The following is a 24,390-nucleotide window of genomic DNA, read 5'->3' as shown; positions in this document are numbered from 1 at the left end:
GAGGCCCCCGCCGACGGAAGTGGTTCCTACGCGGTTACCTTTCTTCGCCATCTTCACTTGTGCTCGGCAGCGCGTGATGCGGAGACGCAGTCGGTAATCCAGGCGGTCCCCCGCTTTCACGACGTCAGAGTGCGTTCCTGGAAAGCCCCGTCTCTCCGTAAATCGCACCCCTGTTTTCCCACAAGCAGTGGAAACTGTATAAGAGCATCACTCGTCGATTTGTGTTTTTTCCTTTTATCGGCCTGTTCTTAACGGGGTCTAATCATCATTATCATGGGACCTCCTTTGCCAGTACCAAAATATGAGAATAGGTTTTCCCCTTTTTTTTGGCAACAAACAAGGTGTTAAGATGCTAAAACACCAAACTGAAACCTTTTACAATGAATCGTGTCTGCATTAACCACAATACTTGTGGTCAGAATGCTAACAAAAGGCGTACTCTGGTAATATATGCATCGGCTTTGAAACTGATTGGTCTAATCATTAAAAGTCCGATCATAGTAAATCGGACACCGACTGTGCATAAAAGAAAAACTGCAAGAAAGAGTCTCACGGTCCGTAGTTTTGGATGGTCCTGCTTTTGATTGATCTGTTGCAGTGCCCTGAATACGATGCTCGGATCCATGATGGGAACACTTAAAACTCCACGCAACTTGTACAGCATCCTACTTGCTGTCCTGCTTCCTCATACAGAAATCATCGCCTCTCTGCAAGTGGCAGTGACTTGGTGTGGGGTTGCCTGGAATCCAGCAGAGGATTACGAAGGACTTAAATGTATGTTTTTATTATTATGTTTAATTAACACTGAGGCGATGTGATTGTTGTGTCTCTCTTCAAGGGTCCTGCGGGAGCTCAGGGTCCCGTTGGATACCCAGGTCCTCGAGGTGTCAAGGTGAGCTCGGTTCGTTATCGATGATGCGTCGCCTTGGCTGCCACGAGCAGTCAGAGCACATCTCCGCATTCGCGTTTGCGGGTGCAGTTGTTCTACAGCTCTCTGTCTAGCTACTGCGTCGCTGGGCGCGATGTTTCAACGTTTCGCCCCGCACGCTGGGACCTTCCGTTGACCTCCTAGTGAAGCTCCCGAAGGCGTGCAGCGAAACGTCGGACATCATCTTGCGCGCCGCAACCCGGAAAGCGTTTCGTAGATCTCGCAGTCGGAACGAGTTTAAATCCCGTTCAACACATCATCATCATCATTAATGATCGTCATCATTGTCATCATCGTAGTCAGCATCATCGTCTTCAACCCTCCGGAGTCATTAAAATAATCACGACTTTGTGTGAGGTCAGATAAACTGAAGGAAGCTGTTAATTGTTTCATTATGTAGGCGTTCAGAGCCAGTATGATTAAATATTAGTATCTTTTCGGTTGATCGTGTAAGCATTGTAATGTTTTTACTCTAATCCTCCACCACCTGACAGAGCCAATCAAATTGAATTGATCAAGTTTAATTGATTGGCAACAATTGATTGACAATTTAGCAATTCGAAATTACATCCATCACCATCAGGACATTATAGCCACGCGATTTACCCCCAAAACGAACGACTCATGAGTTCGCAGGAAAACTTAATTCACGCACACGTGGAGAGTGCAGTGACGCTTGAAGGGAGAACTGAATGCCGCGGTTGGATCGTGCGACAGGGAGATTGGCCCCGGCCATAGTAACATGGAATTTACGCCACTACCTTCGGGCAACCAACAGGGATCAGCAAAGCCTCGCGTTCGTTTGAGCAGAGACAACGCTGATATGTTTCATTCGATAAAAAAAACTTTTGTCCCACTTTAACAAAAATATAAATATGTAATTGCATCCAATTTGACGCTGCCTTTTGAAGTAGAAACTTATTCCGACAAAATTCACTTCGCCAGAGCCAGGCAGCAGCAGCAGTATAGTGATCCTTTGATGATTATTGAGTCATTAGCTCATGATTAGATGCACAAACAGATGTAGTTAAGTGGCACGGGATGGCTCATTTTAATGAGAGATTTCATACGGAGACACGTACGTACACCCGAATTTGAAACCAATGAGCCGCACGCAAATATAACGACAGGGATATCTATCTATCTCTCTCTCACTCTTTCTCTCTCTTGAGACCAGATTCGCCATTGGCAGTGAATGCCGTTCGTGAGCTGTCTCTCATTGTCCCTCTGTACAATTATACGATGCGGATTTATGCCGCGTCTAAATTATGGCCACATCCCCAAGATACCGCTCAGTGACACTGAACTCATTTATTCTGACAGAGCCGAAAGATGGTCGGTTGGTCACTAAGGCCGCCACGGGGAACACTCGCCCGACCAGCTACGTCACCGTAGCAGCGCTGGCTTTTCATGGCAATACTTATTGTACGAATTTCAGGCACGTATTTCACGGCGGCCGCCACGGTGGCGAGATGTTCACTACCTCGCCTGGTATACAGGAGGTCGTGGGTTAGATCCGGAGCCTGACACCTGCTGTATATTTGGAGTTTGTATGTTCTCCCCGTGGTGGTGTGGATTTTTCTCTGGGGCCTCACGGTTTTTCCCTCCGCATTTACAAACACGCGTTGAGAATATTCGGCTGCTATAAATTTCTACGTGATAAGCTACTTAGTTGAGCTATCATTTGTGATAGCCAGGTCGGTTCTGAAAACGAGCTACATATCTCAGTGGGCCTTACCTGGTAAAATAAGCAATAGTTTAAATAGTATAGTGTAATTTACTTTCGAGCTGAGTCAATCGAGTTGAGGGTGAAGCCACATTCATCCACCACGTGCGACACCTGGTTATGATGCACACCATGGGACGGAATTGAACCTAGACGTCCACAATCGTGGGTGCACTTTCTTCTTGGTTCTTTCGGTAAAGTCACGTAGAAGGGAAATAATAAAATAATAAAAATGAAACATAATAAAATCAAATTCGCACGACGTTTCGGCCACAACGCAAACAGCCGTCCTCAGGTGAAGAACAGGGCTGTCGGAAAGGTCCTCAGGTGAAGAACAGGGCTGTCGGAAAGACAGCCCTGTTCTTCACCTGAGGACGGCTGCTTGCGTTGTGGCCGAAACGTCGTGAGAATTTTATTTTATTATGTTTTATGTTTATTATTTTACTATTTCCTTTCTACGTGACTTTTCCGAAAGAACCAAGAAGATGAATCCCTGCAGTCACGAAAGCTTTAAATCGAGATTTATGGGTGCGCTGTTGTGAAGCACCACCAACCAACCACCACACCACGTTCGGCAATAACGATGTGTGGCTTTACAAGGAAATCAATATTAAACAGTTGATAATTCAGACAATGGAACTTATTCACAGCACTTACACAGAGATACCAGCGAGCGAGATGGAGTGCATACTAAGAGTTGGAGACTGAACTTAACGCCACGGGGCCTGATAAGTGTTTTATATTTAAATAAAAATCCTGATGAAACAGTTATTAAATTGGCCTATAAATAGTTACATATTGGCGTATGAATCATTAAAGTTCATGCCAACTGATTTGGGTTTCTCGGGACCCAATCGCACAGCTGGAATCTTGACATGATACCGATTCTGGATTTACTTGATCCCGTCCACGCCGCCATAGATCCAGTCGCTCGATTTGCACACAGTCGAGTTCATTTGCATTTGGAAAAAATTATAATAATCTGATTTTATTTTTTGCGGAACAATGTGTCACCTCTATAAATTGTCGCACAGTGATGTATTCATACCGTAGCCCATTATATAGAATCACATGGATTGTATATAATTGATGGCACTTTAAATTGTCGAGATTTAGACTGCTGTAGATGATATAGATTCACACCGCAATGGATCAGACCGCGAAACATTATATAGATTTACACTGCTGTAGATTCTACAGATTTAGAGGACTGGATTTTATAGATTCACACCACTATAAATGTTATGTATGCGTACTTATGTAGATTCTATACATTCAGACCTCCATGGATTGTGTAGATGTACAATGCTGTTAATTCTATAGATTCACACTCATGCTGAAAGTATGATGTCCCACCGCCGTATTCTTCTCTCGCATCGTACGTCAACAAGCGTGCTAATCGGAGATTCACACCAATTCTAATTATACAAGACTGTCAATTACATGTATACATATTCTTGGTTCTTTCGGTAAAGTCACGTGGAAGTGAAATAATAAATAGATGGACTCGTCCATCTGACCAAATCACTGTCCGTGGTGCTGAAGTTAGGAAAAAATTGCCACTTTTTTCAAATTTTCTTGCTGTGAATTTCACACCTGATGATGATTGCTTGTGTTGCAGTCGAAACGTCGTGAGAATTGTATTGTTTTATATTTTTGTTATTTTATAATTTTATTGTTTCCCTTCTACGTCGCTTTACCGAAATAACCAAGAATATGAATCCCTGCAGTCACGAAAGCTTTAAATCAAAATTTACATGTATAAAGTTTATTTTTACTGTAAACATTTAATATCAGCTCTGCCAATTAGGATGTTACCCAATGTCAATTTGGTCGCATTCCGATTGATGCTCAGTCAATCACGCTTTCCAGTCCGATTGCAATGTGTTGAAAATATTGTATCGGATATGGTTTGGAACCACTGACCAAGAGTAAGTGTAAATCCCCAGTATGTACACATACACAACAAGAGATATGGCCGTATAACCATGAACAGACTGTTGGGGTCACTGCTGTTTGCGAGCAGCAGCTACGAAGGCGGCACGGCACGCAACGGGGTGGGTGGTCAGCACCACGCCCAGTACCTGATACTGATGCTTACACATCGCACCAGGTACTCAGTGTAGCTGAGTCGACCTAGGGGAGACCCAGAACCGGTTCAGCTATCGATTTTAGCCACGGGAGGGTTTGTAGCGCACTGCGTTAACCACTACACCACCATTCCCCACACAGAAAGACAAACACATGCACACTATTTGCGTTTCATCATTCAGGAAAAATAAACATCAAATATATTAATAAATGATGTAGTCAGTAAACATTATGAATATGCAATGGCAGTGATAGAAGTAGTATGAATATTCCAATGATTGTGCCGTATAAAATATACAGTGGCATATGCGTCATTAATAATTATGCTCCACACTTTTAGGTACATAGGTAAATCAGCTGCTTGTAAATATACAATTATTTTATTTATCCTTTCATCTTGGGTTGACTTTAATAACTTAAAATAGAACATTCCCCCAATCATAACGTGTGTGCGGCTATGTGTGCACTAGGGTTGTGCTGCCAACTTTCAGGTTCATCCTAAAAACTCAGGCCTCGATACGACATTTCGGTTGATCCGACAAAAATGTATGTCCGTTGGCCTCCGCTTGCTCGGAGGCCACCGAATAGGAGAGTGTCGTCATCCCACACTTGTGTTTGACGGGAAGACGCTTTCACTCTGACCCCGCACTGACACCAGCCCTGGTTAGCGTGACCGTGTTTAGCACGGATCAGCAGAATGAGCGGCGATCCCTCTGCCTATCGTTGCGTTCCGCTCTGGCTCTCATCCCCTGTGGACCACGTAGTAAACCTCTGTAGTCTGAGCACAAACTCTCTCTCTCTCTCTCCTGAAGCCCTCTCGTCATGGCTGGCAGACCTGGACATTGGCGTCCAGCTCCTGAACACATTGCCGCTGCCATAATTCGCAGGAATGGAATGGAACCTCACCCCCTGTGTATATGAGGAAAGGCTGCAACGCCCCTTGGCTTATTTGTGTTCACGTTTGCCCTTGCAGACAGCGCGGTTATGGGTGTTCTCTGAACTGCTGAACTTTAAAGGGAAAATAACCACCGGTGTTAAATATTGTACTAACACTTGTTTACTGCTTGGCGCGAGGAATTGAAAAGGAATGAGGGGTGGGGGGCTGCCCGAGCCTTCAATTGTGGGATTGGGGGGGGGGTCTCAGCACCCCCAATGATAAAGGGATGCCCTCAACTATAATTTACCCTGAATTTCTGTCGTACAAATGATACATACATTTATGGGCTTCCGCTCACGGCCAACATCAGTGGCGAATATATGAGGGCTCCCCTACGTCGACTCGGCCTTAAATGAGTACCTGGCGCGGTGTGTAAACATCGCCACTGGGGAGACAAAGGTGGCCGGGAGTGGTTTTGGTCACACCGTCCCTCCCTCGTCCCTCCTCGTGCCGACCTTCATAGGCACTCGCTAACAGCACCTGCCCCAACAGTCTGTTAGAGGCTATATGGGGGATCTTTGCCTTTGTATATTGTTTGTGCTGATAGAGTGGTTGCTGTTGTTGTTGTTTATGACAGGGAGCTGATGGGCCTCGTGGTATAAAGGGTGACAAAGGAGAGAAGGTAAGGATTCCACTGAAAAGACAAATTAATATCAGAATCAGAATATTTATACTGGAGGAATCCGATGAGCTATGAAGCTCTTTTAAACAGATGTCCAGTCGGCGCACACGGGGTAAGAACGTTACAACAACAAACAAGACGCTCTGGCTGGCTTTTTTTTATCCGTCGCGGAAAAGTCGTCCAATTCGGTAGAACCTAAAACCTACAGCTCTGACAAACTTAAGGCCTTGCTAACCCTAAACATTGAAACGGGAATTATCAAGACAAGGTACAAAGACGAAAGGGCTCAGCTGAGACTGCGTGGAGAAAGCTGCAAAGTACTAACGGGAAGAGGACTTGCGGAGATACGCACTCAAGCTGGCTGTTTGCACATGCACGTAGTTGCATGCGTGCGTACAAAGATATATTTATATGCGTGAATTAAACCATTGCGGTCTGTCTTGCCAGTTTGGGACTAAAACAATAAATGCTACTGCTATACACACACACACATACGTAAATAATTATAATTCACACGAATGCCAATTATTTTAATTAGGAAATTATGATTGTGTTAAAAATACAAATCTAATTAAATTTCTCTCTGTGTTTTTTTTCCTGACAGGGAGAAGATGGATTCCCCGGCTTTAAGGGTGACATGGGTGTCAAGGGGGATAAGGTAAAGATGCTATCAAACTAAACTCACCTCTTTTCTATTTTACCAGGTCAGGCCCACTGGACTATACAGCTCTTTTTCAGAAGCGACCTGGCCACAAATGATAGCTCAACGAAATGGCTTATCAATGTGAACATGTATAGCAGCAACATACTCTAAAACGCGTGATGTTGAGATTCTAAATGTGGAAAGAAATTCAGTGGACCCTAAAAAAAATCCACACCGCCACGGGGAGAGAGAACATGCAAACGTAAAATATTCAGGCGTCAAGGTCGGGATCGAACCCACGACCTCCTGCATACGAGGCGAGGGAGATAACATCTCACCACCACGGCACCTTTGCATTGAGTGTTGTGAGCCCTAACCAGGGGGCTCAGTATTCGAGCGAGTGGCTCAGGACCGGAAGGTTAAAAGTTCAGATCCTGGTTGTGGGCGGTTGACTACACCCATCATTCCTCCCGGTCCAATAAAATTGAGTACCACATTGTGGGGGAGTTAACACCTTAGCAGTATGGAATTTCCACCACCGACTGAGAGCTGTACAGAGATGGCCACCGCCTCTTGTGCTCATTTGGGGAGGACGTTGCTTTGACTTGACTGGTCGTGAGCTCGGTGGCGAACGCTTGAATCCCACCGCAGCAGATCAAGGAAGGTCGAGACGTCACCACAGCCGACGATGTTGCCGTGACAACCTCTCGCCGTCACCTCCTCCTACTCCTTCCTGCTGGATCTGACCGCTGGTTATTGCACGGTCGGCACACTTGGCTTCCCGAATCCATCCGCCTTTCCAAAAAAATCTGCCAGCAGGAAGTGAGAATGTGGAGTCACAGCAGGGGATGCTGCGTATGACCCGTGTAATGATGTTGGTGGGAAGGAACACCGGTGACATTATTTCGTGCTGCCGCTGCTTTGGCGGTGGCAAACAAGCACAACAAAAACAAACCCAACACAATCGCCAAAGAACACTGTGGTCAAAAGGAAAAGCTATAATGATTGCTAACATTTCAGGCTATGGCCTGAATTTCAACTATTTCAAACTATTTTTTTTTTGCCAAGTAAGGCACACTGAGAGCTATAGAGCTATTTTCAGAAGCACCTTGGTCACGATTGATAGCTCAACGAAGTGGGCTTATAATTTGGAAATGTATAGCAGCCAAATACTCTAAACGCGCGATGTTGATTCTAAATGTGTAGGGAAAAACCAGACGATGTGGAGAAAAATCCACGCGACCACGGGGAGAGAGACAAGCAAACTCCTAATATACAAGAGGCGTCAGCGTCAGGAATTAATCCACGACCTCCTGCGTTCAAATCGAGGGAGTCAACATTTCGTCATCACGTCATATGGTGGCCGTTTTACATTTATGTGCTCTGAAGAGGGGCCATTTTCGGAAACGTTGCCTCTTTACATACTTATCATTTTAGGAAGTGTTGTTGACAATTGTGCTTAGCTACGTTAGCACAGCAGGATTTTGAGGGACTGCATGTAGAATTTTGAAGCAGAAGAGATGTGAATTTTAGTGCTAAGAGCCAGGTTCGTGAGTATGAACTTCTTTCGCACCGTACGTAGCCAACCGTGTGAAACGGAAGTGCGGCAGAGGGTAGGAGAGAGATGCATTTATAGCAGCGGATGATACGGAGCTCCCGGCCTTTGAGTCTCATTCATGCAAAAGATGTGAGGAACGTTACGGTCAGAGAGGGTTGAGCAACTTATATAAGTTCAGAATGGAATGTGGCAGGAGAACACAGTAGACACCATGAGCGAGAGGAGGTGGATGGGACGCGCGTGTAGGTGGAGGAGGAGGAGGAGGGCAGGTGACCCAGATGGACATTGGAGTGGCAAACCCAGAGGTTGGTGACCAGGGGGAAGACCCAAATCCGCGACGGTGGCGGTGATGATGACACTGCGAGCGGGTCTTGGACGCATCGTGCCCACTGTGGAATCTGTCAGAAGGAAGGAAGCGATGGCGAGGCGCTGTGATGTCAAACAAAACACTTTTGTGTCAACGATCAAAGCCGTGTGTTCAACAGCAGTAATTCAACATTTTAGAAATTAAGCGTCCCCGCATTTCCACCTGGCTCAGACTCTGACGTAGGAAATCCAACTCGGCCCGGTCAGCAACATCGGCCCCCGAGAGATTGGGCTGCGGCCCGAACCGGCAGCCAAGTTGAGTTGATGAATAAAAGAAACAACACGAATCTCGTTGGCGCGAGGAGGTGACCCGAGTTCACAGCCGGGTTCTCTGGCCCAGAGAACGGCAGAACTCGGGCAGCACAGCTGCCAGTGGCACCCGCCAACACTGGCGACGGAGCTACGACTGCTGAAGTTAAAATGATGACGGTGACGATCGAGGTAGTAGTAGTGACAATGACGATGATGATAACTATTTATAGAATTATGATATTGTCGCTGACTATGATAGTGATGATTGCTCTATTTTTGCTGCTGCTGTTGATCATGATGCTGCTGCCACTAATGATGATCATGATGATCGTGGTGATCATTCCGACATGCTGATATGAAACAGCTGCTGGTGATATTGCCGCTCTTACTTTTTTTTGCTGCTGTTCTTACAGATGGTGTAGTTGTTGCTGATGATGATAATGCTGCAGCTGATGTTGTTCCTGATGATGATGCTGCTGCTGACGACGACGACGATGATGACCACGTGTCTCCGTGTGCCCGTGTCGGCAGGGAGACGCAGGGCCCGCTGGCCCCCGTGGTGAAGATGGCCCCGAAGGCCCCAAGGGCCGTCTGGGCCCCCCCGGAGACAACGGCCCCGCAGGCCAGGCGGGAGAGAAGGTGCCCAGTGCATGCGCAGCACACCCTTGTCGGGGTTGGCCCCTGGCATAGGAACGTGGAATTTCCACAATCGGCTCAGGGCCACCGCCGGCGATGAGCGTCGTTTCTCCCGCGCGCACGTGGGTGGGGAAACACCCGAAATGTAGGATCATTCGCATGAGAGGTGACGTTGGAAGTTTCTTTCATTGTGAGAGGGAAAGGCGATGTGGGGGGGGGGGGGGTTGTTGGAGGCTACGGGGTGGAGAGGTACGGAAGACGAAGCGGTAAGGTGCGATGGAGAAGGCTTGAGAGAGAGAGGAGAGAGACACGCGGTCATCGGAAAGAAGAGTTTCTCGAGCTTCGGCTTGAGTGGGGGGCGAGGAGGAGATGGCAGTGCGAAGGGCGGACAGCAGAAAGCATCCGGAGAGAAGGAGCGATGGCCGACGTCTCTCTCTCTCTCGCTGTCTCGCTCTCTCACTCCGGTGCGCGTTCATGTCGAGCCGCGGTGCCATTGGCCGTGTTGTCCGGCGTTTCTCTCCACGTTGCCTGGCAGGCTTAGCCGTTTCCCAGCACGTGGAGTGAAACGTCGGACATCGGTTCGAACGAAACACATGGCGCAACCCAAAAACTCACCGTACGTACGTGTGTATGTTGACCTTCTTTCGCGCCGTACGAAGCCAACCGTGCTCATCGGAGGTGTGGGGGAAGGACAGCAAACTAAACACACGCAAGAAAAATCAATGTCATAGGTGCCAACAAACCTCCCCGTAGCTTCCTTCCTTCTGCCAAATGCCACAAACGGCGCGGTGGCTCTGACCCTAATGCGGCCGGGCCCAGCTGAGAGTGCTTACGACGTGCATGGAGATTGGACCGCTCGCTCGTGTGTGCACTGCTGATGAGAGAGCGGCCAACCAAGGAATCCGAATCCCTGCGCTGCCGAATATCTCTCTTTTTTTTGGCCCAACTTTTTCGTGAAAACGTGTCAATTTTAAACGGGGTCAAATTTAAATTGGTGCAAATCGCCAAGGCGTTGTGCCTCACGCTTGTTTTTTTTGTCAAAGTACGGATGTGGCCCTTGGCCGTTTTATTTTCGTTGGATGAACGGCGTGCGGCGCACGAGCGGAGATGTCACCTGACCCGTCACGTGGCTGCTGTCATCTTGTCGTTTAGGGGAAGCTCGGAGTGCCTGGGTTGCTCGGTTACCCTGGACGACCAGGCCCAAAGGTATGAGTCGCGACACGGCAATCACCTGGCGGGATTGTACACACACACGCGCGCGCGCACGCACACGGAGAGAGAACACATGCCAACAAATAGGCATGGACTGTAAATAGATAAGCCTGTGATCAAATCACCCAGAGTGCAACCCAGTCTCCTGAGGTGTGGGAAGCTAAGCAGGTTCAAGGCCGGACAGTGCTTGGATGGGCTGCTGCGCCTCTCTGTGGTGGGGAGCAGAGGACAGTTGAACAAAATCAATTATTGCACTGTCCTATGCTCCCAACTTTCACCGACATGAACTGACCAAGGCGGTGAAGTATGGTCAAATAACCCCCATGGCATTCCCGGTGTGGGGAGGCCCTCAATCCTTAATTTGTTTTTTTAAAGTCTGCCAAACCTAGCATCTTGTGAGTAGCTTAATGCTGGGGCCCGATGGCCTGAATCACTTCCCTTCATCGCAGTGCGCCAATTTCACCAAGCCTCATACAATCACAAACAATACTGCCACTGGTGGTGTGGTAATAATGGTCAGAACACTGGGCTTGAGATCCGGAGGTCACCGGCTTGACCTACATCTGCCGGCGCAGCAGTTTAAACGACACCTCCCCCACTGCTACCGTCAACCCTGGCTGTCTCTCAAGCGAAGGACTGATCAACCAGCAGTGGCACGAGCAAGGAATTGCGGGGCTGACACGTCATTTGTTGTTATTAACACACACAATCAACACAGTTGACGTGTGACCAAGTTGAGCACGGTTTGTTTTTTTAGGAGGAACGGAGTGAAATTGTGGCCGGCGTGGTTGGCAGCAGTCTGCTTCGTATTGTTTTTGTTTCTCCCGCTGGAGAATTGTGATCAAAATATTCTTGGTTCTTTCGGTAAAGTCACGTGGAAGGGAAATAATAAAATCATATTAATATAAAACAATAAAAACTCTCACGACGTTTCGACTGCAACACAAGCAATCATCAAAATTTTGATCAACTTTCGTGCGGTGACCCGAGTTCGAATCCCGCTCACGGCCACCAACACCAATCACGATTATCTGAATCGCTCCTGGGTCTCCCCTGGGTCGACTCATCCTCATATGAGTAGCCTGGTGCTGTGTGTAAAACATCGCCACTGGGGAGACAAAGGCGGCCGGGCGTGGTGTTCACCAGGCACCCCCTCGTGTGCCGTTTTGGCTTTCGTAGGTGCTCGCTGACAGCACTTGCCCATGAATCGCTTCAGACTATAGGGGGGACATTTGTCTTTGTACATGCTTATGCATATATACATATTTACTTATTTATCATGAATGCCTCCTTCTTGACGTTCTTGTTTATTTATCAGATGAATTATTTACTTGTTATTTTCATAGCATTTCTTTAAGGTGATTTATTTTTTATTTGCGCTATGTCGTGAGTTTTAGCCAATCTGGCTCAGAGGCAGCGCACTGATACTGCAATAATGTTTTGTTACCTTCAGGATTTTAGATAATACTGCTGTTCATTAGCAATCGCAAGCGATACATTACGCGCTATTTAATTCCGATTACAAATTCCGCTATTGTGGTAATCCCCAGCCTTTGGTGGCGAACACCTCTAATCCAGCACTGTGGAGGCAGTGAGGGTTGGCGGATCACACAAAGATGTTGTGAAACTCCCTTCCCATGGGCGTTGAGGAGGAGCCAGGAGAAGGCGGTACAGCAAGAACGTGAACTCCATCTGTTCCATCTGTATCGGATAGAGGATTCCCCCCTCGCATGCGTGGGGTTTCTGCGGGTGCTCTGGTTTCCGCCCACGTGCATAGACTCTCATGAATTGGCTGATAACACCTGGGGACGTTTTTTTTGCCAGTATCACAATGATTAAATATTAACAATAGTATTTACCTTTAATGTGAAATTATTGTGCTTAAGGATAGGCTTTGTTGTGCTGAAGAATTGGCTTTACCCTTTCTGAGCAAAATTGGATTTTATCTGATTCATATTTTTTCTACATATTACAGTAACTCTTGCTGCAATTAAAGCAAGGTTTTACTGTTAGCGGATTACCAACGGAAGAAGATCCGTAATAAAATATTTGAACAATTTTTGTTGCATGTATTCACATTAGATTACGGTCACTTAGCACATGGCGGTTGATGAGTTGTCGTGGTTAACTTCCGTAAAAAAAGATTCGAACGACATTCCAAAAATCTTATCAAAATGGTTTTAAATGACGACGTGGGGCAGCGTGGGTCACTGAGAGGGCAGCAGCGGCGCTGTCCAAATCGGATCGCAGGGGCCTGTGGCCCTAACCCAGCGCCGCTACGCCCACGGGTTACCCCAGCCCAACACCCCTTTACGTCAAGAGAGTCACCTTCAAAGTAGCCGAGCAATCGCATTGTGTTACATTCGAAATGGAATGCAGGCTTACGTTACGCAAATGCCGTTATCATACCTGGGGTTGGATCACCCAGCTCCCCACCGCGTTGCTTCAACGTAATGCAGCAGTCAGGGTGATCGATGGTGCAGCACTCACTGATGCACTCCAGTCGTTCGCACACCGACAGTCATCGAGGGCGATATTGGCATGTGAAATAAAGATCGCTTAAATATTTTACGCGATCAAACCCACAAACCTCTATTAGGGATAATATCGGTCGCCAAAGCCTACGTGTTAAACCAAAATGAAGATTGATTGAGTCAGTCGTCTCATTATCACTCTTCTAACGCTACTGCCATGGCTACTGTTCCCGTGAACTTGACCCATTGAACCATGTTGAGGATTTGGTTGACCGGACACTGGCTGTTTCGTCTCATCCAGCACACTGTGTTCAACCACCACACCGCAGGTCACAACAGCACTCACCCAACTCACTCAACCACCCACCTACTCACGGCACTGCAGGCCGCAACAACTCACTCACCCACTCGCTCGCTCCCCCATTCACTCACCGATCCACTCACCCATTCACCCACCCACCAGGTCACTCTTGGTTGCTCGATTTTTCACCTGCTTCAACAAAGTAAACTTGAAAATTTGAGGATTATATGAAACATTTTTTTTTATAAATGCATGTAGGACACAGTGGGAATGACCTCCACGTTACAAATGATATCCAATCACTAGCACTTATGATCCGGTCACTGTGGTCAAAGCAACGCAAATACGTCACTCAAGCTATACGAATAATCTGAATTATGTGCTCATCTTTACGAGTAAAGATGGGTTCTTCGACTTTTGTCTGTGTATGTGTGCCGTGCCGACCTTCATAGGTGCTCGCTAACAGCACTTGCCCCAACTGTCTGTTGAGGCTGTACAAGGGCATCTTTGTATTTGCATATGAGTGTGTGAATGTCTATGTGTTGTGACGATTGGCACACTGACTCATGGTCTGTATGGCTGAATATGTGTTCTCGCGGTATATGCGTATCACCGCAATGCATTACACAAACTGACTGGCGGTGTTTGTCTTACAGGGCTCTCTGGGACTGAATGGAATTCCTGGTGCCAATGGAGAGAAGGGGACACGGGTATGTATATCATTGCACCTCAATAGCTTATGAAGAAGGACTCTCAGTTTATTGTGTAAAGATCCCGTCTGAGACTGGTCTGTTTGTCTTTGGGTGTCCAGAGACATCAGAGACTGGTCTAACTGTCGATTGTCCAGAGATCCTATCAGAGGCCAGTGTTGTCATGCTGTTGTATAGAGATCCCTACTGAGACTGGTCCACTGGCCTCTTGTCTAAAGAGCCCAGCTGCATCTGTTGCCTGGCCTCTTGTGTAGAGGCCAGGTTAGAGACCAGACTCGCAGTCTACAGTCTAGAAGCCCCATTAAACATTGGTATGTCAGCCTAACAATCCTAGATTTTAAGTTTTTCGTGACTGCAAGGATCCATATACCCTTTGGTTTTTTCGGTAAAGTCACGTAGGTGAAAACAAAATAAAATAAAAAATAAAACAACGTGTCATGTAGCGGGCGGTTGGGCAGGGGATTATCATGAGTTAAGCCGATAGATTACCATCTTTTTTCTTTGAATCAATCATTTGTCGTCATCAAAAGTCCACGGTTGTCCACGCTCGAACGAGCACTCGTCTTCTCGGTTGGCCTTGAGCGAGCAGTGACAATTCCACGTACCTGTGGTAGGACAACCGATGTTGACTTCTCCCCACCAGAGTGGCGCTAACGTAGTGTATACACCCCAGATGAACCATAACGGTGGTCGGCTGATAAAATCCCCAACCAGGACGATTTGAACTCGCGACCATTCCGCGTGCGAGTGCAGCGCTGTCACCGTAGCGCCACGGGGTCGTGGTCGTCCTCCGTGTTGTTTCCGTGCGAGGCACGCGTTTTGACTCGCCGTGCTTTCGATGTCTCTTGTGTTTGTTTGTTTGTAGGGAGAAACCGGGAAGCAGGGAACCAGAGGTCAAAGAGGTCCCGGGGTAAGAGCGTTCACCAACCTGAACACGCCGTGCGGAATCGCCAACCGCCCGTTGCACCGTGCCATGTTTTTGCAAAACTAAGAACGAGTGACGCAGTTTTTTAAACGTATGCGGTCGAATGGGCTTACGTTAATCCCTCGGGGCATGAATTCACATTTATGATGAAACGTAACCGAATCTATATTTTAAGAGGGAACCAAAAAAAAAATCCTCTAAACAATTGTTCGTTTAAATTGAACACCACGTTGGTGTGATTGATCATCAGCATCGACACAGGGAGACAAAGGTGGCTGGGTGTGTGCATGTCCCTGACTGCAATAGCTCCCCATTGTGCCCCACAGGCCTAAATAGGCACCCACTCACAGTGCTTTGAATAGCGAGGTTTTGGGATTAACAACAACAAGGACAACAGGAGTCTGGACTGAAGCACTTTTGTACCCTCTCTTGCAAAAAGGGGCTTCTGTCCTAATGGACACTCGTCTGGTTTTAAGTCCATGTGTGTGGATGTACTCGGTTAAGAATAAGGCCAGCTATAGTGAAGGGTGCCTTCACTCACACGACAAGCAAAGCCAGAGGAACAAAGCACGACAGGGCACAGTCGCGTTGCGGTGAGCAGAATGCAGCATGAACTCAGCGAGCCGAGTTCGATTCTTGGCCGCTGTGAACATTAGCCGCTAAGTGATATCTTGAACTGATCCTGGATGCAACCTTCAATTGGCCAAACCTGCATCGATGCTGACCAGCATGGTGAAGTATGGTCAAACAACACCCCCCTTCCCCACATGACTGAAAGACATAGGGAGGCCTTCATGCAGTAGTGGACTGACAAAGGGCTGTGAATTTATTATACATAAATTAACCAGACTTTTTAAATGGTTAAGAGCCAATGGAGAGCATAAGTCGACTTGTCAAAAGGAGATCTGGGATAAATCAGCAATGCAAGAAAGCAAACATTCCAATGCGGCAATTAACAATTCATGAAATTCGATGTCAAAAGCGCACAACACACCTAACAATGATTAATATGTATTAAATAATTTAGACATGATAAACATTAATTTGTAAATTGCATAATATACATTGAAGAAGTATGTCTGTGCCTGAAATATATTTTATTTTGTGTTATTTCCGAGTAGCGATCAATAATGTTTTCAGAGAGCATGTTAAAACTGGCAGTATAATGATGAGTGTGTTTCACTGAGTAAAGGGCACTTATAATAATCCTTAAACCTGTGCTCGTGCGATTTCTGTAAAAAAAACTGGAGTGAATATTTCGTGGTGCATGCCGCGTGATTTTAGCAACACATTTGAAATACGTTTCTCTTCATTCACCACTAGATGGCAGACGCATCTAGTGATCAAAAGACACTCGCACCCTTGCACAGGGGCACATTAGAAAAGCGGAAGAGCCATTATTTGTTATTTTTTCTGTCTGCCCTTTGAGGGTGCAAAGACAGGCGAGATTCATGGAGGAATAAACCCTCGACACGGTGGCGGCTTTAAAGATCGGGGGCAACTTTCACAATTGGGATGGAATGGCTGTTTTGAGACCAAAATGCATTGTCAGCTTGTAGGGATTGTTCGGTTAAGGCGCGAGAAGTGCAGATCCCATTTGCTTTGTGGCCGCCCACTATTCATAATTTCACACACCAAAAGAGGACGCACACCGTTTTGAAATACAACTTGTCACGGATTATTGAATGAACCATCTCCGCATGTATCCGTGCGGGCGCTGGGTAGGCGGCTCAATTTCCGCTTGCCTGTCACCAAAATCGACCTCTGAAACACGAGCAGCATTGACTCCAGTCGAACTATCAGCTGGCCTACCACTGACCCGTCATCATCACAGACATGCTGGCTAACCTAAATGCAGCCGTTGCACCCATTGGTGAACGTTGCCACGAGTCAACACAGCTTCATTCATCATTGATACATATCAATTGTTTTTACACCCACAGAGAACAAAAAGCAAATACCATCTCGTTGTGTATACAGTAGGTGTGTTTGAGTTGGGAAGAGCGGTGCAGTGGCTTGTGCACTGAACTGTAATCCCAGCAACCGGGATTCGACTCCTGGCCACGATAACATCAGCACCAAGTGGTATCTGAATGGGACCTGGTCCTCCTCTAGATCATCTTAGCCTCAATGAGTATCTGGTGCGGTGTGTAAAAACGCCAGCACTCGGGAGACAAGAACAGCCTCTCAGGCATAGCGCTGGCCACACCACCTCCTTCAAGTGTCGTGCCGACCTTAAGAGGTGCTCACTAACAGCGCCCACCTCTGTGGTCTTTAAAGCCGTGTGTGTGTGTGTGAGTTTAGGGGCCACGAGGAGAGAGGGGTCAAAGAGGTCCGACGGGGAAGCCTGGTCCGAAGGTGAGATCCCCCCTCCTGATTCCCTTCCCTTTCAGGCGTCGTCAGTCTGAAGCCAAACGTTGAACTCCCTTAAGAGATGCCGACGAAAAGAATGTACACGGTGCTCACAAAGAGCATCTGCCCCATCAGCTCGAAGAAGCTGGGGGGGGGGCGGGGGTCGTTGTCTTTATCTCGTGCGCGGTGCGGTGCGGTAGTCCACCAGCTGCGTGACGATCCCGCGGGATTAGATATCTGCCCAATGCTTCGTCTCTGCTGTCAATTGCCGTGCGGATCCTCTGGCACGAGGCCTCGTTAGATCGACTCGGACGAACGCGAGTTCCTGTCGAGACAGGGTTGCAGTCTTTACGGCTGAAAGGGCAAGTGTGTGTGTTTCTTTTTTATTGCACACTTATTCAAGGAATGTTGTTTACTTTGCAGGGAAACACTGGATCTGATGGGCCTCCAGGGGCATCAGGAGAGAGGGTAAGACACCGTTCTGCATTACAAAACTAACTCTGTGAAATGTGCTATTTCATTTATATATATATGACTTTCAGTGCTGTTGGTGCGTGATCAGTTCAGACTTCGATCGAATCGAAAACAATCCAAATTTTTCGTTACAAAAAAAACATCAGATTCCGATCAGATTATTCAGCTGACTATGCAAGTTCTATATCAATGTGCGGTGCATTCTAGATTTGGTCACTTCCTGATTGGCTGGTTGCCTTGTGTCCGTTTGTCCAATCGGAAGCAGTCAGTGTTCTTCATGATATAACAACAATAATTTAGATAATAGCAATTGGGCACGTGACGATTTGCCTCCGTCATAAATCATTCATTCATCCCTGATTTCGAGGCTGCAGTACGATTCTGGAATCAATCATATTAACACTCTCACTTGACTTTGACTTCGCGCACTCAAAGGTCATCTCCGTGCCACGCCCCGAGCAGTGCGTGTGGAGCTGACCTTCGTCAAACTTGGGGACGAGCAGCGAACACCTGCGTTGAATTCGGTTGACACGAAACACCTCGTCACCGGAAAGAGTGACCCAGCTTTTAGCGTTTGAATTCCCAATTTGCATTGATAATTACCGATGCAAAACATTAACGCGCATCAACTTTGCTTAACAAAGCAAAAGATGCAACACAAAAGATACCTCTGTTATTCTCGTCATTCTTACAGCACGAAGGCTGTCATCACCATGAAACGCCGCTATGGTAATGCTTTGGATGCTTTACTGGAGGTTTTCGTCTTGAAATAATTGTCAGCCGGAATGCAATTTGGTGACGCCGTTGCGTTGGGTTCCGTGTTTCTGATCCTCGCATCAAAGCGGGCAGTGTGCGCTGATGAAACTCTTGCCACGGTTACTACATGTCAACTACCTCGCCTGGTATGCATGAGGTCGTGGGTTCAATTCCGACTGACGCCTGCTTAATATTTCGAGTTTGCATGCCTCTTTTGATGTGGTCGCGTGGATTTTTCTCCGGGTCCTTCGGTTTTTCCCTCCACATTTAGAATGATGCTTTTAAAGTATTATGCTGCGATACATTTCCATATGAAAGCCACTTCGTTGCGCTATCAATTGTGGCCAGGTCTCTTCTGAAAAAGAGCTAAATAGCTCGGTGTGCCTTACCCGGTAAATTTGGGTGACAGATGCATATTGCAGAAAATAGCTTCAGGAAAAATTAGTGCAGATCAGAACATGAGAGAAGAGCTGGGAATTTGGGGAGGAACACAAGAAAGGAAATAACAAGAGCTGCATTTTAAGAGCCTAAATGAATGTGAATAATGTCACGTAGCAGTCCGTAAGAGCCGCATTCGGCTCCGGAGGCAGATGTTGCCGTACCCCCGGTCTAGACCTTCGCATTATTGGCGTTTTAGAATATTTGGCTGCTATACATTTCCACGTGATAAGCCACGTTGTTGAACTACCATGTGTGGCCATGTCGCTTCTGAAAAAGAGCTATATAGCTCAGTGGAACTTACCTGGTCAAATTAGAAATAGTTTATAGGTTGCGAGTTCAAATCAAGGGTTGGGGGTCAACTCATCCCATCATCCCTCTCGGGTCGGTAAACATTAGTGCCACTTTTCGCGGACGTCACCTCTGGTTGTGCTGGATGGGCCCACTCCTGACATAAGAATGTGGCATTTTTTTCCCACCGCTGGCTGTAAAAGGAGATAAGCACCAATGGCTGAATGCTCATTTTTGTATATGCTTACTTTGACTTTTGACGATAATATTTCTACACGGACACATTGCTGAGTATTCATATTCTGCTTTTTGCATTGGAATCTTTGTCAAATTCCCTTGCCAGGTGCTTTTTTAATATATATTTTAAATATATATATTTAATATATATTTTAAATATATATGGGAGCAGAGTTCCCAGAGAAAAACCCGTGCAGTTTAGGAGATAACACTCAGAAAACCACTGCGTAGACGGGTCAGGAACCCACTTGCTGTACTCCCAACTTGCTGCCACCGTCATAGCCCAGGAAGTTTGGAGTCTCAGAGCACAAAACGCTCCCTTGCATGGTCCCCGAAATCCCCCCACGACCACGGAGCTACAACAGCCAGTTTCCAATATCACGACCGCCCTTGACATCACGGCTGATTTTCGTTTTATTATCCAGATACGTAACATTTACGCCACGCTTGTCGCGTGTAACGCTGTATTAATCCTATAGCCTTTCACAAAGTTTATTGCGTACCCCGTGATGCATTGCCTAAGCCTGTGTCACGAAATAGCGGTTACCTTTTAAAGTGCACTGAAGCATTCCGGGGACAAATGATCATAATTAAGGGCAATTGCTTTCCTATAATGCAAGCTCCGCAGCTCCCGCGATCCCTCACATTTTGAGCCAAGCTCTGTTAGGCGTGCAGTCGCGTGGAAAAACAGCCCGAAGCCCTGGCGCGCTTGCACTTATAACCTTAAAAAAAATATTGTTCCCGTGAAAAATACACTCGGCCTTTCCGCCGGTGTCTCCGGGGTGTAGCGGTGCCGCATTGGCACCGCGACGCGGCGTTTGGGGACGCGAGTTGTCGTTTTATCGAAAACGTCCGTGAAGGAGACGGGGTCGGGTGGCTCAGAGGTCGGCGCGCTGAGCTGGCATCGTCGAAGATCGTGGGTTCGTAATCCAGGCAGCCAGCCGCTCGTGGTGAGAGGCCGGGTTCTCTGACGCCAGCGATTTGATGGTCTCAGCACCATTCAGCAACAATGATTGCATGCATCATTAAAAAGAAACCGTGCGAAATTTGGGTTTTCGCTTAAATTGGCTAACTTGCAACGCATGGCACGTAAACATGTCAGCTTGATTGACGTGCAATATCTTCTTCTCGCATACGGCTTTGTGACTGGCAACTCGAAGATGTATAAACACGTTTGTGATTGTGCTTCAGTGTTCACTTGGTGGACGTACAGGCCTGGTGTTGTGAAGTCGTTCCTAAGATGAAGGGCCTATTCTTTAGCACCTATGTTTCTTTTCGGCCGAATAGCAGTTGGACCACACAAACATTGCCATCTCCCAGCCCTTCTTGCACAGTTTTCCGACACAGTGTGATGCACTGCTCGCTGTAGAATTAAATGGGATACTTCTTCATGTCAAGACAAGACGCCTGAGAGCGCGATCGGAATATAATTGGGAAATGCGGTTTATATAATTTTTTTATATATATTTTAAAATTATATTCCAGTTGTGCCATCGGCGTAACGTTAGTGATAATGGAACGTTTCTATTCGACACGCTGGATAACGAGCACATTTCCCGTGTTAGAGAATTGCCCCCCAGCATGGGATGTCAGAGATACTACTGCTGAGATCTCTTCAAGGGGGACCTCTTATCCACACAACAAGGGGCGCTTACATGTCCCACGCGCTGCTGCAGAACGATGTTCGTCACACATGAAGAACCAAAACCGATATTTTTCATTCTCCAAACTAGTCTTTGCCAAATTTGGTGGAAAAACGAAATCTGATATGGCAATGTTTTTTTTACACGTCATCGTTGGTGACCGTTCTGAGAACATCAACTGACTGCACTTGAGAACACCTGGTTGTTTACTCACGGGTTGTGATTTATTATTTTATTTCCATTATTATTTCTATTATTTATTTTTTACCTACGTGACTTCACCGAAAACCTAAGAGTATACTCACGGGTTGCCAAACCCCGGATTTGAACCCAGGATCTCAGTACCGTCTCACTCGGCGCTGAGCCTCTCAGCCACCGCTATGAGAACATTCGCTGGGACACAAAATCGACGCTTCTCCCTTTTCCACATGAGCATGGGGTGGCGCTCATCTCTTTCGGTGGCCCAGAGCCATTTGGTGGATATTCCACGTTTCTTTGGCAGGAGCCAGCCGTCTACATAGAACAACCACTGTTGAGTTCACCTTCAACTTGATTCCTTGTATCTACCCCAATAGGAATGATGATGATGGGTTGAGTTGATCTATCTGACTGCTGCTGGGCTTGGTATTGAGCAATGCCCAAGTGGCGCCAATTTGATTGACCTAAGAGGTATTTGAACTCGTGACCTTGTGATCGTGAGCCGTGTGCTCGAAACACAGTGCCACTCGGCCCACATTGAGACCTCACAAGTCAATCCACTGCTGGACGAGGGTCTCCTCGTGCCACGCGAGCTGTGCGAGTGTTTTGACCATACTTGACCACGCTGGTCATTGTGGGTTGGTGAATTCAAGCAGCCTCGACGTGGGAGCTGCCCCGCTACAACCACTTATGGCAACCCGTTTGTAAATGGCAGTCACCCATCCCAACAATATCCAGGCTCAAGCCTGCTTAGCTTCTGAGGTCTATCGAGGTTGCGCGCATTCCGGGCGATGTGGTCACAGGCTGCGCACATTACAACACTGCTGTAAATATAATTGTACCCGAATTTATTTGTCTAGCTGGGTGGCAGAGAGGTCACGGAAATAGACTGACCTTCGTGCGGTGTGATGTGTTTAAAGCCCAGGGCAGGGGTCAAGTTATATTCCGTCATCCATACGGGGGATGGGTGACGGTGTGGGGGGGAGGCATTGCACTTTGCATCACAGCTCTTCTTACGTAACGTCTTACGCAACTGCCTTTTTTTTTCTCACCCAGGGCCAGTTTGTGGAACTGAGGATAACGATTCTCGATGGGCACCGATCGAGGGTTTTAAACAAAAACTCGGTCGAAATAGCCTCGCAATTAATTAACGTGACTGCGAGTCTTTTTCGTACGGCGGCTACAGTTACTTCAAAACGCAGAATAAACACGGAGAGTTTTATTTACATATTTAGCATATGATTATCCTTGGGAAGAAAGTGTTTGACTTTAGCTCGATCACTGTGTGCAAAGTGATGGGGCCCTGCAGGCACATTAAGCAGCTGCTGCATCTGATTGGAATTTGTCAGGACAGTTTAACACTTTCCCCTGAAGACGCTGCAATTATTTTGTAAATCAACGCTAAGGCGAGCGTTCGTAAGAGCACGGGAACGAAATGGAGATACGCACGAAGGTCGCGAGTTCAGAGTTCAACGCCTGGGCCGGGGTCAGCTTAGCTCACCAGCACCATCGTCAGCAGCAGCATCATCATCATCGCTGTTTTCCCCAGGGTCAATCGTTAACAACAACAAAAGCAACACCACTTTGTGGGAAGTCTCTACCATGGATATGTGGGACTCTCCCGCCACTGGTTCGAGGCCGCCACTAAACTTAAACACGGCCACTGTTGCTCGTCCCAGTGAGCAGTCAGATACTCCTATAGCGTGTGCCTATATGCTGAACTAGTCCTGGGCCTCCGCTAGGTCGACTCGGCCTCAGATGAGTACCTGGTGCGGTGTGTAAACACCGCTGCTAGTGACACAAAGGCGACCAGGCGCGGTGCTGGACACCCACACCCTCGTTAGCATTTACCATTTTACAGTGGTTTCACCGGCTTAATATATTCTCTATTTTACAACTTTTAATAAATAATAAAAAAGAAGCCAATTCGTCTTAAGATTCTTGTCAGGAAAAAACTAAAATGATAACAGAATCCTCTTACACTTCTTGAACATTTGCAGACGTTATTATCACAGCGAGTGAATGCGTCCTGTCCCATAACACCGTGTCGTTTCTACAGTCTCGTGTGTACATCCACTGCCTCGTGTATTTACTCGTAATAATAATTTAGCGCATCCGGTATTAGGGCCATTCTTATAGCGCGGGGCTATCTCGAAGGGTGCAAGGAACGAAGGCTGTCCTGTGATTCACACACACGGTCTGCGGTCGTTTCACAATAGGGGCCGATGTTGCCGCTGCTGTGCGGAATCCCAATTGAGTCATTCCCAGGTAATTTTAAAAATCGCTCGAAAATGCGGACCTTGACCAACGGGCCCCGCTCGGTGAACGTTCCGATGCAACGCAGACTGCGCGCTGGCGTGCATGCGTGCGTGCGTGTGTGCGTGCGTTTCTTTTTTTTCTACTTTTACGGTCAATACACCCGCAGTAATAACCAGGGCGGCCGCCCGTTATTCGAACCACGAACCGTGCCACGTCACCGCCCCTGTCGCTCGCGCACCGCCCAGCTGACACCGTCCCTCTGCTGTCCCGTTTGTTGGTGCTGGCTGTCTCGTCATGTCCTGCGCCTCCTCATTTCCACTAAGCTAAACGCTACTTTGGCGTGAAATGTACATGTAGTTTA

At 47.2% G+C, this 24,390-nt stretch overlaps 1 protein-coding gene across 2 annotated transcripts in view; it reads left to right on the top strand.

Annotated features, from left to right (window-relative positions):
* Positions 1-24,390, top strand: part of LOC144734060 (uncharacterized) — a 258,027-nt gene that overhangs the window by 147,398 nt on the left and 86,239 nt on the right. For both annotated transcript variants that reach the window (XM_078616112.1, XM_078616111.1), the window contains exons 28-36: positions 839-892; positions 6,260-6,304; positions 6,909-6,962; positions 9,655-9,762; positions 10,912-10,965; positions 14,403-14,456; positions 15,322-15,366; positions 17,686-17,739; positions 18,157-18,201. In XM_078616112.1, the coding sequence (XP_078472238.1) occupies positions 839-892; positions 6,260-6,304; positions 6,909-6,962; positions 9,655-9,762; positions 10,912-10,965; positions 14,403-14,456; positions 15,322-15,366; positions 17,686-17,739; positions 18,157-18,201 (513 nt within the window). The remainder of the gene's footprint in view (positions 1-838; positions 893-6,259; positions 6,305-6,908; positions 6,963-9,654; positions 9,763-10,911; positions 10,966-14,402; positions 14,457-15,321; positions 15,367-17,685; positions 17,740-18,156; positions 18,202-24,390) is intronic.

Source organism: Lampetra planeri, chromosome 49, assembly GCF_965212315.1.
Source record: "Lampetra planeri chromosome 49, kcLamPlan1.2.h2, whole genome shotgun sequence".
Classification (NCBI taxonomy): Eukaryota; Metazoa; Chordata; class Hyperoartia; order Petromyzontiformes; family Petromyzontidae; genus Lampetra; species Lampetra planeri.
The sequence above is the reverse complement of the archived record's forward strand: the minus strand, read 5'-3'. Positions and strand labels throughout refer to the sequence as shown.